Source organism: Mauremys reevesii, linkage group 8 (genome assembly GCF_016161935.1).
Source record: "Mauremys reevesii isolate NIE-2019 linkage group 8, ASM1616193v1, whole genome shotgun sequence".
Taxonomy (NCBI): domain Eukaryota; kingdom Metazoa; phylum Chordata; order Testudines; family Geoemydidae; genus Mauremys; species Mauremys reevesii.
The window spans coordinates 56,630,006-56,645,593 of record NC_052630.1 but is presented as its reverse complement, the minus strand read 5'-3'; the positions used below and the strand labels follow the sequence as shown (position 1 = coordinate 56,645,593).

The window sequence follows — 15,588 nt, the reverse complement described above, 5'->3', positions numbered from 1 at the left end:
GCTCCCTTTCAATAGTTATGTAACCTCTTAGACAGCACTTGGCATAGTACTCCAATAAACTCCCACTTGTGTGTCTGTTTTGTTAATAAAGTAAGGGAGTCTGCAAAACCCATCACTTGTAGACAATTAAATAGGAAGATTTTTATGGATGTCAAAAGTCTTTTTTGTCCTCTTTTTCTAACAGGGCAGGCTTGATCATTTAACTGCATTATATGCAGGGTCCTGATTCTCCATTGCATTACTCCACATTGTAATTCCATTGCGCCCAGTAAATTCGAGGTATTATTGTAATTTTAAATTAAAAAAAAGTTCTCTCCACAAGCTACTACTTCCAAAAAGTGCAACCTTATTTTGAAAACAAATGGAAGCCCTGAGACCATTTCCCTTACCAAATACACTGACGGTGGTAGTTTTGTTGTTTGTCCCAGCTACATTACTTGCCATGCAAGTATATTCCCCTCCATCCTGTAGCCGAACTCTTTCAAGGTGCAGACTCCCATCACTGCGAACATTAACATAGGGATTTGGGACCAACTAGAGAAAGAGGAAAGTATGTTTTAACTATGGAAAACACACAATTGTATTATAGCCCTAAGTATCTCAGATACTAGTGGCTTTGGTGTAATAACTCGGGCCTTTTTCTCAAAGTCATGTTAATACAAAAGAACATTCCTCCACTTGTCACATGAAATATATTTTGAATAGGATTTCAGTAACATCAGATAAGGCACCTTTTAGTGCTGGAGTCAGAAAAAGAGTATTTACTCTATGACATAGTACACATACATAACATGCTTCCCAGTTAATGCTAAGGAGTGCTTGTGACCAGGCTCGCTAGCATGGAAGGGGTCCAGGAGCTGGTTTGGGCTGGAGTGGCCTTTCACATTTGCAAATTGTGCCAGGACTGGAGAGGTAAAAAGAGGGAACTCGACCTGGATGGGCGCAACCATGAGAAGGGAACAGACTGTTAAGCATCAGCAGCCCTGGAGAGAGGACATACAGCCTACAGAGCCGCTGCACTTGCAGAAAGAGGGTGCAGGACCCCTGAGTTGAAGTGGAGAAGAACTGAGGCTGGCACTGGAGCCCACTGAACACTGAGGAGGACACTGATTCTCCCAGGACCCCTCTGAAGAAAGAGAGGCCCATATCCTGGAGGGAGCTGTTCATATCCCATATCCTGGAGGAAGTTTTTTCTTTGCCTTTCTTTTGCTTAATTCCTTTTGCTAACTAGAGGCTGTTAGGTGGACACAGAGAGTAGATGAGACAATTGAGAGGCTCTGGCTGGAAGGTGAGTACCAGCCTGCTAAAAAGATGTCCCATAGCACCCACTGGGGTAAGATGGAGTAATTGGACTCATGTGCATGTACTCCCCATGCAGCCTGAAGGGGACGTGCTACCATGACAGTTTCATGACAACTGGATGAGAATATGGGTATGCTGATTGGCTTGGTATAAGAAGAAGGGACTTTGTTTAAAAAAATATGGATCTGGATAGATTATCAAAGTTGGCTACAGAAAACCAGAAGCAAAAGTAACAGCAGCAGCTGGCCTTCCAACAGCAACCACAGCTGGCAAACAGAAGGAGTTTGCCTGGGAGTTCGCCTGGAGAGAGCTCTTAGAAGGAAGAGACCATGGATGCTGAGTGATCTGCCGTTGTGACCTGCACAGGATGCGCCATGTTTGTCTTCCTTCCACAGGATAGAAGCGACTTTGTCTGTACAAAGTGCAAGCTGATCTCCATATTGGAGGAGAAGATTCAAGGTCTGTAGAAACAGATATCAACCCTGCGTTCCATAAAAGAAAATTAGGATTTCCTGGATAGACGTCAGGATCAGCTTCAGTGGGCACAATGTTCTGAAGATTCAGAGCAGGCTACACAGCGGGGACAGAAGGCCAGTGAGGATAACTGGCGGCATGTGACATCCAGAAGAGGAAAGAGTACCAGAAATGTCCATGTACCAGAAACACAGATACAGGTGAGCAACCGTTTTCGTGTTCTCTCCACAGGTACTAGTGCAGAGAGTGGAGTGGATGATACATCTGAGGGAACAGAGCAGAAGGAGACTCCACTGATTGGAAGGCATGAGATGCGCCGTCCTAGGGATGGGGGTTCCACGACCACCACTCCCAGGAGGAGGAGGAGGGTGGTGGTGGTCAGGGACTCTCTCCTCAGGGGGACTGAGTCATCTATCTGCCGCCCTGACCGGGAAAACCGAGAGGTGTGCTGCTTGCCTGGGGCTAGGATTCCTGATGTGACGGAGAGACTGCCGAGACTCATCAAGCCCTCGGATCGCTACCCCTTCCTGCTTCTCCACGTGGGCAGCAATGATACTGCCAAGAATGACCTTGAGCGTATCACTGCAGACTACGTGGCTCTGGGAAGAAGGATAAAGGAGTTTGAGGCGCAAGTGGTGTTCTCGTCTATCCTCCCTGTGGCAGGAAAAGGCCAGGGTAGAGACCGTCGAATCATGGAAATCAACGAATGGCTACGCAGATGGTGTCGGAGAGAAGGGTTTGGATTCTTTGACAATGGGATGGTCTTCCAAGAAGAAGGATTGCTAGGCAGAGACGGGCTCCACCTCACGAAGAGAGGGAAGAGCATCTTTGCAAGCAGGCTGGCTAACCTAGTGAGGAGGGCTTTAAACTAGGTTCACCGGGGGAAGGAGACCAAAGCCCCGAGGTAAGTGGGGAAGTGGGATACTGGGAGGAAGCACAAGCAGGAGACTGCAAGAGGGGAGGACTCCTGTCTCAGACCGAGAAAGCGGGACAATCAGCGAGTTATCGTAAGTGCCTATACACAAATGCAAGAAGCCTGGGGAACAAGCAGGGAGAACTAGAAGTCCTGGCACAGTCAGGGAATTATGATGTAATTGGAATAACAGAGACTTGGTGGGATAACTCACATGATTGGAGTACTGTCATGGATGGATATAAACTGTTCAGGAAGGACAGGCAGGGCAGAAAAGGTGGGGGAGTTGCGTTGTATATAAGAGAGCAGTATGACTGCTCAGAGCTCTGGTATGAAACTGCAGAAAAATCTGAGAGTCTCTGGATTAAATTTAGAAGTATGAACAACAAGGGTGATGTCGTGGTGGGAGTCTGCTACAGACCACCAGACCAGGGGGATGAGGTGGACGAGGCTTTCTTCCAGCAACTAACAGAAGTTGCTAGATCACAGGCCCTGGTTCTCATGGGTGACTTTAATCACCCCGATATCTGCTGGGAGAGCAATACAGCGGTGCACAGACAATCCAGGAAGTTTCTGGAAAGTGTAGGGGACAATTTCCTGGTGCAAGTACTGGAGGAACCAACTAGGGGAAAAGCTCTTCTTGACCTGCTGCTCACAAACAGGGAAGAAATAGTAGAGGAAGCAATAGTGGATGGGAACCTGGGAGGCAGTGACCATGAGATGGTCGAGTTCAGGATCCTGACACAAGGAAAAAAGGAAAGCAGTAGATCAGAGACCCTGGACTTCAGAAAAGCAGACTTTGACTCCCTCAGGGAACTGATGGGCAAGGTCCCCTGGGAGAATAACATGACGGGGAAAGGAGTCGAGGAAAGCTGGCTGTATTTTAAAGAAACCTTATTGAGGTTGCAGGAACAAACCATCCCGATGTGTAGGAAGAAAAGTAAATATGGCAGGCGACCTGCTTGGCTTAACAGTGAAATCCTTGCTCGTCTTAAACACAAAAAAACAGCTTACAAGAAGTGGAAGATTGGACAAATAACCAGGGAGGAGTATAAAAGTATTGCTCAGGCATGCAGGTGTGAAATTAGGAAGGCCAAATCAAACTTGGAGTTGCAGCTAGCCGGAGATGTTAGGAGTAACAAGAAGAGTTTCTTTAGGTATGTTAGCAACAGGAAGAAAGTCAAGGAAAGTGCGGGCCCCTTGCTGAATGAGGGAGGGAACCTAGTGACGGAGGATGTGGAGAAAGCTAGTGTACTCAATGCTTTTTTTGCCTGTCTTCACAGGCAAGGTCAGCTCCCAGACAGCTGCACTCTGCAGCACGGTATGGGGAGGAGGCGACCAGCTCTCTGTGGAGAAAGAAGTAGTTCGGGACTATTTAGGAAAGCTGGACGAGCACAAGTCCATGGGGCCGGATGCGCTGCATCCGAGGGTGCTAAAGGAGTTGGCCGTTGAGATTGCAGAGCCATTGGCCATTATCTTTGAAAAATCATGGCGATCGGGGGAGGTCCCGGACGACTGGAAAAAAGCTAATGTAGTGCCCATCTTTAAAAAACGGAAGAAGGAACATCCAGGGAACTACAGGCCAGTCAGTCTCACCTCAGTCCCTGGAAAAATCATGGAACAGGTCCTCAAGGAATCAATCCTGAACCACTTAAAGGAGGGGAAAGTGATCAGGAACAGTCAGCATGGATTCACCAAGGGCAAATCATGCCTGACTAAACTAATTGCCTTCGATGATGAGATAACTGGCTCTGTGGATGAGGGGAAAGCAGTGGATGTGCTATTTCTGGACTTTAGCAAAGCTTTTGATACAGTCTCCCACAGTATTCTTGCCAGCAAGTTAAAGAAGTATGGGCTGGATGAATGGACAGTAAGGTGGATAGAAAACTGGCTAGATGGTCGGGCTCAACGGGTAGTGATCAATGGTTCCATGTCTAGTTGGCAGCCGGTATCAAGTGGAGTGCCCCAAGGGTCGGTGCTGGGGCCAGTTTTGTTCAATATCTTCATTAACGATCTGGAGGATGGTGTGGACTGCACCCTTAGCAAGTTTGCAGATGACACTAAACTGGGAGGAGTGGTAGATATGCTGGAGGGTAGGGATAGGATACAGAGGGACCTAGAAAAATTAGAGGATTGGGCCAAAAGAAATATGATGAGGTTCAACAAGGACAAGTGCAGAGTCCTGCACTTAGGACGGAAGAATCCCATGCACTGTTACAGACTAGGGACCGAATGGCTGGGCAGCAGTTCTGCAGAAAAGGACCTAGGGGTTACGGTGGATGAAAAGCTGAATATGAGTCAACAGTGTGCCCTTGTTGCCAAGAAGGCTAATGGCATTTTGGGTTGTATAAGTAGGGGCATTTCCAGCAGATCGAGGGATGTGATCATTCCCCTCTACTCAGCACTGGTGAGGCCTCATTTGGAGTACTGTGTCCAGTTTTGGGCCCCACACTACAAGAAGGATGTGGATAAATTGGAGAGAGTCCAGCGGAGGGCAACAAAAATGATTAGGGGAATGGAGCACATGACTTATGAGGAGAGGCTGAGGGAACTGGGATTGTTTAGTCTGCAGAAGAGAAGAATGAGGGGGAATTTGATAGCTGCTTTCAACTACCTGAAAGGGGGTTCCAAAGAGGATGGATCTAGACTGTTCTCAGTGGTAGAAGATGACAGAACAAGGAGTAATGGTCTCAAGTTGCAGAGGGGGAGGTTTAGGTTGGACATTAGGAAAAACTTTTTCACTAGTAGGGTGGTGAAGAACTGGAATGGGTTACCTAGGGAGGTGGTGGAATCTCCTTCCTTAGAGGTTTTTAAGGTCAGGCTTGACAAAGCCCTGGCTGGGATGATTTAGTTGGGTTTGGTCCTGCTTTGAGCAGGGGGTTGGACTAGATGACCTCCTGAGGTCCCTTCCAACCCTGAGATTCTATGATTCTATGATGTGCAACAGCAGCAACAATTAGAGACCTAGCAGTACAACCACAGAAGCAGCAGTAATGCCTAGTGCAACAAATACTGTCCTTTTTCTTGTCCTTATGGGATTCATCAACAGGGACCCCACCTCGCTGGCCACACCAATGCCAGTGAAGCTTACAAAAATGGTGACAACCTGGATATGGTCCCTACCACCTTTGTTCAGGTAGTAGTAGCATTGCCATGCACCCTGGCATCTTGTTGGCCCCTCATCTGACCAGATCCGCCCTGGCTGCCAACTGGGGGCTCGACCCAACAACCGTGCAGGATTACCCCAGAGTCAAGGCAACCATCCTTCATTACTTTGATACCTCAGAGGAGATGCACCATCATTGCTTTCAGGAAGAGAAGTATCCACTGGAATCCAGCCCCACATGGTGACCTAGAGATTGAGGGTGCACTGCTGGTGCTGGCTAAAACTGGAAACCTGGATGGGGGAGCAGGTTGCTGAACTCATTCTGGTGGGGAAATTCACCCAAAACTCCCCATCAGAGGATGAGGATGGGTCCTGAAGCACCAACTGGAGACCTTGGCTGAAGTGGTCAGCTTAATGGAAAACTACATGGCTGCTGACAGCCTACCAGGGATGCCAAGAGGAAACCAAATGGGCCAGGAGTCTGAGACAACTAGAGGTGAAGGCTGGCCAAGGTGAAAGTGCCCCCCCAGGGGCTCTTCTTGCCCTGCCCCCAGGAACTACAAGAGCCCAAGACAGGATGCTGTGGAAGAAGTGACGGCTGAGGGAGAAATCCATGTGGGCAAAATGCAGTCCCAGCCACGTCCTCTGGGGAGAGTACCCAAAAGGGCAGAAGGAACTATCCCAGCTGGAAAGCTTGACCTGGAATCAGGGAATGAACCCAGAGGCCTGTTTCTCACATGATCTCCACCAGGATTGCCACTTTATGGATTGTAATTTCTGTAATTTCCATCAGCTGGAATCTCAGGCTAGCAAACCTTACCGTTGACAGATATATTTCTTACATGGAACTCCCGTGTGATCACTTCCTTCAGTGATGAAATACCAATAATTTGCTGCAATCTTTTATTTACAACCTTTCTTCTCCCCAAAAAAGTATACAAAAAAAATAATTGCTTAAGAACAGTAGCTATATTACACGGTGCTTAGTTTATATCATGTCTTAAAATGTTAAATGCATATTTTTCTCCCTCAGGGAATATGAAACTGCAAGACTATACATAAAAATAAAAAAAGAGTGTCTTACCACCATATCATTTTTAATCCATCTCCGCCCTGGAATTGGGTTTCCAGCCAGCAGTATACAAGGCAAAGTAAGCTGCTGTCCTTCAATTACATTGGCTACTGCTGGGCTCATTCCAATTAGAGGCGCAACTTGAATTAAAAAAAAAAAAAAAGAAAGATATTTACGCATTTCTATGTGCTTGCAGAAAATGAAATACTCCTTACTATCATTATGATTTACAACAGTGCCCAAGGACCAACCAAGAATGGAGCCCCATTGCGCTAGCTATGGTAAAAACACAGAAGACTTTATAATTTAAATATACAGGACAGACAAAGGGTAGAGGAAAGGCAGAGTGAACAACGTGATGGCTGGCAAATGTCATGTTAGTGCCAAGATATATTTTGTAGGGGGGTAGGGGGGGACATGGGAGTCAGCCAAGAGACAACTAGCTAAATGTAAAGACAAGGGAAGGGATGGGGGACAATGAAGGTATGAGGACAATGGGGACACAGGTCAAGAGAGAAGAGGAGGAAAGCATGAGAGGCAGGTGTGAAGTGAAGAGACAATGAGTGCAGGGGTTGGAGCAAACAGCAAGTCAACATAGGTCAGAGATTGTCCATTCAAAACTATAAAAACAGTATTCCCTTTGGGCTTGACCCTGCATTTCCTGTACACTCAAATTCTATTGATGTAAAGTCAATTTTTTTTTTTATTTCTTGTTGGTAGCAGAATTTCTAGGAATAGAAATAGGTAGGTTCACAAGAGCCATGACCAAGAGGTGACTTCCCTTCTGAGCACAAGCTATTAGGTCCCATGGGAAAGGTCAACAGCCCAGCAGAAAGTTCTGGATGCCAATAAACATCTAACATATTGCTTACCAGTTCATAAACAGCTTCACTTGTTTGTTTGCTTTTTAAAGTGACCTTGAAATAGCGGAGATTAAACAGAACGTTTAGATAGGTCAAAAACTGACTGTTTATAAAATGCTGATTGCTATGAATGTAAAGATTCCTGACATGTGGTCCAAGATAAAAAACACTTTACTGAATCCATAAATGGACCCCCATTCACTTCCTCCTACAAATGCACACATTTCACAGCATTATGTCTAATTATTTTCATTTCCCACTCTCTACAATAAAACCAGTTACTTAAAGATAACTCTTGTACAAACTATACATTCACTGTCTTCTTAAATCACAGAGATTTCTTATACTCCAATTTTATCAAGAAGTTGCCTTGAGCACTCTCCATGCTACCTTCAGTTTTTAAGATAAATTATGGCAGGAAACCTCTCCCACTCCCCATCACAAAATGTTTTCATGATGAAGATTTTTCTGCCTTTAACAAACTTTTCTAAGAGGAGGAGGATAAAACAAAACTAAGGATAAAGTACCTTTTTGAAGATCCATTTAATTAAGTAAAGTTGGAACTAATTCAAGTCTTGCAGCAAGTCAAAAGATTAAAAAAAATGTTCTAATGTGCAAAACTCAATGATTTTGGTTTACACTGTTCCATGTTCCATTCCTATTTCAGTTAGTATAAGTATGTATATATACACACACATCTGATTTGCAAGTACATATCCTATTTTCTTGTACAAATTCTGTCAAATGAGTATGTGCATAAAACTATGCATTAAGATTTGTAGACCAGGTCACAAGTTTTGTGTGGGATTTTCAAAAGCTCTGCTCGCATTAAAGTTAATGGCAGTTTTACCATTGCCTTCAATGGGAAAAGTGGTGGGCCAGTTCAATCACTTTTGATAATCCTACCTAGGGTCCCTTAAGGTGTTGAACTCAGTATAGAAGCTTCAGGCTATCGGGGCATAACCAAGGGCCTAATCCTGCTCTTATTTATGCTAAGGGGAGTTTGGGGAGAAGGAACCCAACAAGGAACAGGCCCAAAACTTCTAAACTAATTTGTATGAAAATAAATTAGACTCTTGGACAGGAATAGTTCTCACTAAGGTCCAGATTCAGCACTGGCTTACCCCCTGTGCAGCCCCAATGACCTCAAGGGTCTGCACTGGATGTAAATCAGCACAGAATTAGGCTCACTATTTCTAATTTTAAAGAAAATTCTATTGATAATATACAGTTAGTTCTTCTAATTAAAAAAAATGATTCTTTTATTTTGGACACAGAAGAAATTAACTTTTTTATTAATTACTTCCTATATAAAAATAAAATTATTGGTAATAGATGAAAATTAGACATGGGTTCAAGGCACCTAATTCAAGTCTGGATTTCCCACACCCCAAAGTTCAGAAGTATTCACGTTCAGGATTTTTGTTCAGACCGATGTAAAAAGAGGGAGCATTTGCTAAGTTCAGATTCAATTCCAGGATCAGATTTCAAATACCATCAGAATTTGGGGGTGTTTAAATTGAAAGTATTTGGTTTGGGCTCATATCCAAAGAAAGAGTGGTCAGATATATTACAGCTATAGAACCTCTATCAGTCAATCATTTTGCTAGGTTAGATTGAGATGTTAACCCGCCTTACCCAGTCCTGTTACTGTTATTGTGGCCGGCTGTGACTGGATCTTTCCAAATTGGTTTTCAGCTTCACAGATGTAAGTTCCCTCATCGCTGACCCACAAATCTAAAAACAAATTAAATTTAAAAAAGGACAAGATTGCATTATCTTAAACTGTTTTGCACTAAAAGGTTGCAATGCAAAAATATTTCACTTTTAATATAATTTTACTTGGCCATTCCTTGTCACTGGCCGCATTATATTATATACACATAATGCATTATTCTTCTTCAAGTTCTCTTATGTGGACATTGCTTCTCTCCATTGTGGCCAGTGAAAAGGAATGGTCAAGTACAATTATATTAAAAGTGAAATATATTTGCATTGCAACCTTTTATATATACTGCTTTTCATCCCAAAGGATTTTAATGCAATTTACCAACAGTACCTACTGGAATCATTTCACCCATCTAAGAATATAGCTGTCTGGGAGGGAACAAGGCAGCTGTTTAACAACACAGAACAATACCGCACAACTGTTTAGAACAAAAGGTGAAGAATACAATAGCCAACTGAAGCTGCAAGAAGAAATTAGACAGGAAGAATGTACAATAGCTACCCAAACTAGGACTTGGCACAAACAATGGAGTTAACATCCTCTTCTCTTGCAAAGATTCCATGGAATCTTTAGTGTCAACAATTGGCCAGGACCCAAATTTTAATCTTACCCCAAACACTGTACTTCTACGGCACTGACATTATTCTCACTCAAATACAAAGAGATTCAAATGGTAACTGAAGTGCATTCAGCCCTACTGCCAGAATGCCAGTGGAATTTTGATGTTAAATGGATATAGTCTGTACTAAAAACTGACATTGTTAAAGGCAAAATAAATACTAAAGTATTACAGTAACTTTGATAAATATATTTTTACAGTATATATTTTATGATCTTGTCTTTATAGATTTTTGTCTACCTACTGTTAATAGACAGGGCACCCGTTCTGAGCTGACTGATGGAACTAACTGCAAAGGGTCTGGAGAAAAGAGGCACGCCATCCAACCGTCTCCATTTAACCTTTGGTTCTGGGTAACCCTGAACATAGCAAGGCAATGTCACGTTTGATCCAATATCCACAGATTCATCACTAGGTTCCTGTGTGAAAACTGGGAGAGCTGGGAGAGATGGAGTACACAGAACATAAAACAGAGAAGTAACATGGCATTAATATTCCCTTTGCAGTTTAGGTTAAACTACAATTTCAATGATATGTCCCATCATACAGCATGTAATATCCAAACAGCAGGTTCTAAATTTAGCAAAACCTTGCAACTGCAGTCTTGCATCATCATTTATTTATTTTTGGGGGTACTCAACAATATTCTAGGCACCTCACTGAAATAAGAATATACCCAATTCTGTGCAAATGATCTTACAGACTAAGACCTTGGCTGTGTAAGTTACACTGCATGAGAGGATCTCTACACTAGCAAAGAGCCTCTCTGACAAAAGCAGGACTCCATATAGACACAAAGATCTGCCTCCACAGAGTAATTTACAGAACTAGGGCCAATATTCAACATGATGCAACAAGTCAGTGTCACTGTCTGACCAAAAAGGGTTGGGGAAAGAGGAGAGGAAGGACAAGAGTGACAATAATGTTGTGTGGTTATTCAGGTCAGTGTGGTATGTGCACATCTTCATGCTTGCACTGCTTTAAAAAAAAGGGGGGGGAATGTTTCTCCCCTCCCTTCACTTTTCATGAGCTTTGCAAAAAGAAGTGAGGAGGAGGAAAAGTTGTAGGAAGGATTTGAATGAGGCAAGGGAGCTGGCTTGATGAACTACACTGGAAATTATTCCAAGTATACAGAGCTGCATGGAAGAAGGCACAGCGACATTTTTGAAAGGAGATGTAAGAGGAATGGAGTTTGGTGTTATTGACAGAGTGAAAGGTTAACTGATCTGTGCAATCTTTCACTAATAAGCACAGGTTAAGTTAATGTGAAGCCTAGGTCTCTAATTGTAAGTCTTTCCAATGTCAGGAAATGGAAACATTTAAATCATGGGCAGTTAATGCACTTAAATACAGGATACTTACAACCAACATCTAAAGTTATCTTGCCAGATGCTCTTCCTGCATCATTGCTGGCCACACAAGTATAATCACCAGCATCCAGATCCTGTGTTTCCTGGATCTTCAAAAGACCCCGATTAGAATCAATAATAAGAAACATCGACGCCCTCAACTCTAGGTCACCTAGGTCCACATAAAAAAGATAACATGAAATAACACGGAGTATTTCCAAAACCGTTTCCAATGAAAGAAATATCCTTTTCATTCCCAATTTGAGATTACATCATTGTTCAATTGTATTTAATTATGCACTCCCAGATAAATACATTGGCTTCCATTCAACAGAGAATGAGAACATCCACCATTACATTAGACTGGATAAAATCACTTTTTTAAGAAGAGCTATAAAGCCTCTTTCTTCAGTGAATAAGCCAACCTCTAAGTGATGGGAGTAAGGAAGAGACTTTCCTTATGGGCAGGTTATCCCAGAATAGTTCACTATGAGTTCTTTGCACCTGCTGCTGAAGCATCTGGTACAAACCACTATCATAGACCAGAGGATGCATCTGCCTGATCTTTTAGGGCAATTCTTATGTACCAGGGCTATTGGGATTCCAGAAAACACAGGTTGAAGTCTTTTCTAGTATTCAGCCTACTTCAATAGTTTACACCTTTGTGCATGGAACAATAAACCTTTTTTTCTGGGAGTTCAGATTCAGTTTCTGAGGGTGAGGGAGAACATCATGTAGCTCTATGATGACTCTCTGAGTGTCCTTCTACTCCAAAAGTGGGGGTCTCTAAAATCTTGATGGCAGGAGAAGTAAAGAGCTCCTTGGGCTTTTTGAGGGGGTTGGAGGAGCCATTCAATTACCAAGCATAGAAAAATACATTTGAAATTTTAGTCACATATATCTAAACATTCTACAAAGTAGGAAGGCCATTATTTAGAAGACACAAGATTCGACTCACCACTCTGTTACACTCGTTTTACATTAGTGTAATTTCACAAAGTCCATGGAGTTAAAACAGTAAAACAGAGTGTAATATAGCAGACCTCAGAGGTCTAGTGCTGTATCTCCAAAATTAGAACCTCATGGTTTAGTCACCACTTCGATAGTAAACCAGCTTTTAGCACTATTAAGTCACAAACCAAAGTAATTGAGTAAGATATCATTGTTCAGTAAATAAACCAAACCAAGCAAAATAGATCCAGATGGATGGAAGAAATGCACCTTTAAACCATTTAACTTGAGGAGATGGGACCCCAGTGGTTTTACATTCCATTACAGTCGTGTCTCCAAGGGCAACCAGAATTTCACTTTGAACTACAGTCAACTTTGGGCCCTCTGGAAAAAAAGAAAAATATTAGATTTTTTTTCAAGTAAACAAAGAATGTTTACTTTAAATATTTGTTACTTAAGTTAGGATGGTCTCCAGTTTACTCTTGTTACATGGACATTAGACAGAATATTTTAACTAAAGCTGATCAAGCTTGACAATCTTAGGTGAGCTGCAAAATATTGAGGGTGATGGGGAGAATAAAGAAACTGGAGTGGCGGGATAACTGAAAGATGAGTGGAATAAGAAGTGAGAAATAAGAAGTGAGAGGATTTGAATATTCAGAGGATCTGGGAAGATTCAGAGACACTCTCTCGGTGTCTACTTCCCAATATTAAATAGGTGCAATACTGTAATGCTCAGAGACCCACTGGGCTCGGTGCACTACAGACATATATTATTACTCCTGAGTGTATTCTGGGCCAATAAATAAATAAATAAAAATCCTGCACTAAAAAATTAAAAATTCTGCAAATTTTATTCGTCAAATAAATGTGGAAGCTCCAGCACAGCACTGAGGAGCACAGGCCACTGGCTGCACAGAGGTGGGAGATCACTTTGCAGCTCCCCTTGGGACACGGACTCAGCGGTGAGGCTGCACCCAACCCTGACACAGCGCAAGGATCGGGCCTGCCCCAGAAACACCCCAGGGCCTTGCCCCTCTGTGCCAGATGCAGGCAGGGGCTCAGCCAGCCAGGGTCCAAGTGTAGAGGGGCTTAGTGTGGGGTGATCCAGGTGTGGGTTGAAAGAGTTCTGTGTAAGACAATCTGGGTGGGGGTGGCTCAGTGGGGGATCCAGGTGTAGAGGGATCTGGCTGCACAGGGGCTTGTTGGGTGGTTCTGGGTCCAACGGTAATGGGATGCTGCAGGGGGATCCAGGTGAAAGTGGTTGGGGCTCAGTGGGGGAGGGGGGGAATCTGGGTGTGGGAGGGGATAAAGCTGGCGGAGGGGGTCTGGATGTGGGGGGGTCCACATGATGGGGGAGTGGGGCTCAGGGGGATGGGGATCCAGGTGTGGGTGGCTCATTGGGGTGGTCCAGGTAAAGGGGGAGTGGGGCTCATTGGGAGGGTTCTGGGTCACGGGAGAGGCTCTGCAGGAGGGTCTGAATGCAAGGGTTGGGCAGATGGGGGAGCAGCTCCCCGTACAATGATCCCTCCCTCTACAGCTGAGGAGCGATGGGTGCAGCATACCTGGGGGAAGATAGTTTGCAGCTGAGGGAGAAATCTGGGGTGGGTCTAACCCAGCCCCAGATGCCGTGCAGGGGAAAAGAAAGTCCCCTCCTTCCCAGCCCAGCCGAGACTAGCAGCTGAGCCTGATACACGGTAGGAGCCATCAGCTAGGCCTTCCCCTCTGCCCCATAGTGATTTACCTCTCTGCCGGCTGCCCTGGGCAGCTGAAACATACTGCTAGGGGGAATCGCATGGCCACTCATGTAGCTTCCCTTTGCTTCCCCATCAGAAAAAGATGGTTACTTACCTCTTGTAACTGTTGTTCTTCGAGATGTGTTGTTCACATCCATTACAATTAGGTGTGCACACATTGCATGCACGGACATCAGAAACTTTTTCCCTTAGCAGCTCCCATCGGGACAGCAGAGGACCCCCCCTAGTGTGGCGCCCTTACGGTGGTGCATATAGTACCCTGCTGGCCTGACCCCCCTTCTGTTCCTTCTTGCCGTTGTCTCAGACAGAGGGATAGGGGATTGGGTATTGTAATGGACGTGAACAACACATCTCGAAGAATAACGGTTGCAAGAGGTAAGTAACTGTCTTTTCTTCTTTGAGTGATTGTTCACGTCTGTTCCAATTAGGTGACTTCCAAGCTTACAATCAGAAGTGGGTAGGAGTCACGGAATGATTGATTGGAGGACAGCCCTGCCAACCACTGCATTATCTCTGGCCTGTTGGTTGACAGCATAGTGGGCTGTTAACATGTGGACTGAAGACCAGGTAGCTGCCTTACAGATTTCCTGGATGGGGAACTGCACCAGAAAGGCTGGTCGAATGGGCCGTAATTGGTGGGGCTGGGACCTTGGCCAGCTCATAGCACATTCAAATGCAGTCTGTGATCCAGGACAATATGCGTTGCGCAGAAAGGCCATGCATTCTATCGGCTATGGCCACGAACAATTGGGTTGATTTGCGAAAAGGTCTCATGAGCTCTATGTAGAACGCTAAGGCTCTTCGAACATCCAGCATGTGTAAGCTGCGGTGCTGCGGGCTCATGTGGAGCTTTGGAAAGAACACCGGCAGGCAAATGTCCTGGCCCATGTGAAATTGGGAGACCACCTTGGGGAGGAATTTAGGGTGCAGTCTAAACTGTACCTTGTCCTTATGAAACACTATGTAAAGGGGTCCAAGGGTGAGAGCTCTCAGCTCAGACACCCTCCTTGCCGATGTAATGGCCACCAGGAACGCTACCTTCCATGAAAGGTAGAGGAGGGAACAAGTGGGTAGGGGCTCGAAGTTTGGAGAAGCTCATGAGTTTGTAAAGGATGAGGTTCAGGTTCCAGGTTGGGACTGGTGGACGAGAATATGGGAACACCCTCTCCAGTCCTTTAAGGAAGCACTCCACCATGGGATTTGAGAACACCAAGCACCCAGATTTCCCTGGATGGAATGCTGAGATAGCCGCCAGGTGCCAGGTGCACTCTGATGGACAAAAGAGACAGGCCTTGTTGCTTGAGGTGTAGGAGGTAGTCCAAAATAATTGGGATAGGAACCTGGAGCGGTTGGAGATGCTTGGGGTCACACCAGCAGGAAAACCTTTTCCACTTTGCCAATTAGGTTGCCCTGGTGGAGGTTTCCTACTACCGAGGAGAATCTGTCTCACTGA

General features: G+C 44.6%; 1 protein-coding gene across 1 annotated transcript in view; it reads right to left on the bottom strand.

Annotated features, from left to right (window-relative positions):
• Window positions 1–15,588, bottom strand: part of HMCN1 (hemicentin 1) — a 324,395-nt gene that overhangs the window by 162,188 nt on the left and 146,619 nt on the right. Inside the window, exons 14-19 of the mRNA XM_039483793.1 lie at window positions 12,649–12,762; window positions 11,441–11,599; window positions 10,323–10,517; window positions 9,369–9,467; window positions 6,880–7,007; window positions 390–534 (exon numbers count right to left, since the gene is read on the bottom strand). Of these exons, the coding sequence (XP_039339727.1) occupies window positions 390–534; window positions 6,880–7,007; window positions 9,369–9,467; window positions 10,323–10,517; window positions 11,441–11,599; window positions 12,649–12,762 (840 nt within the window). The remainder of the gene's footprint in view (window positions 1–389; window positions 535–6,879; window positions 7,008–9,368; window positions 9,468–10,322; window positions 10,518–11,440; window positions 11,600–12,648; window positions 12,763–15,588) is intronic.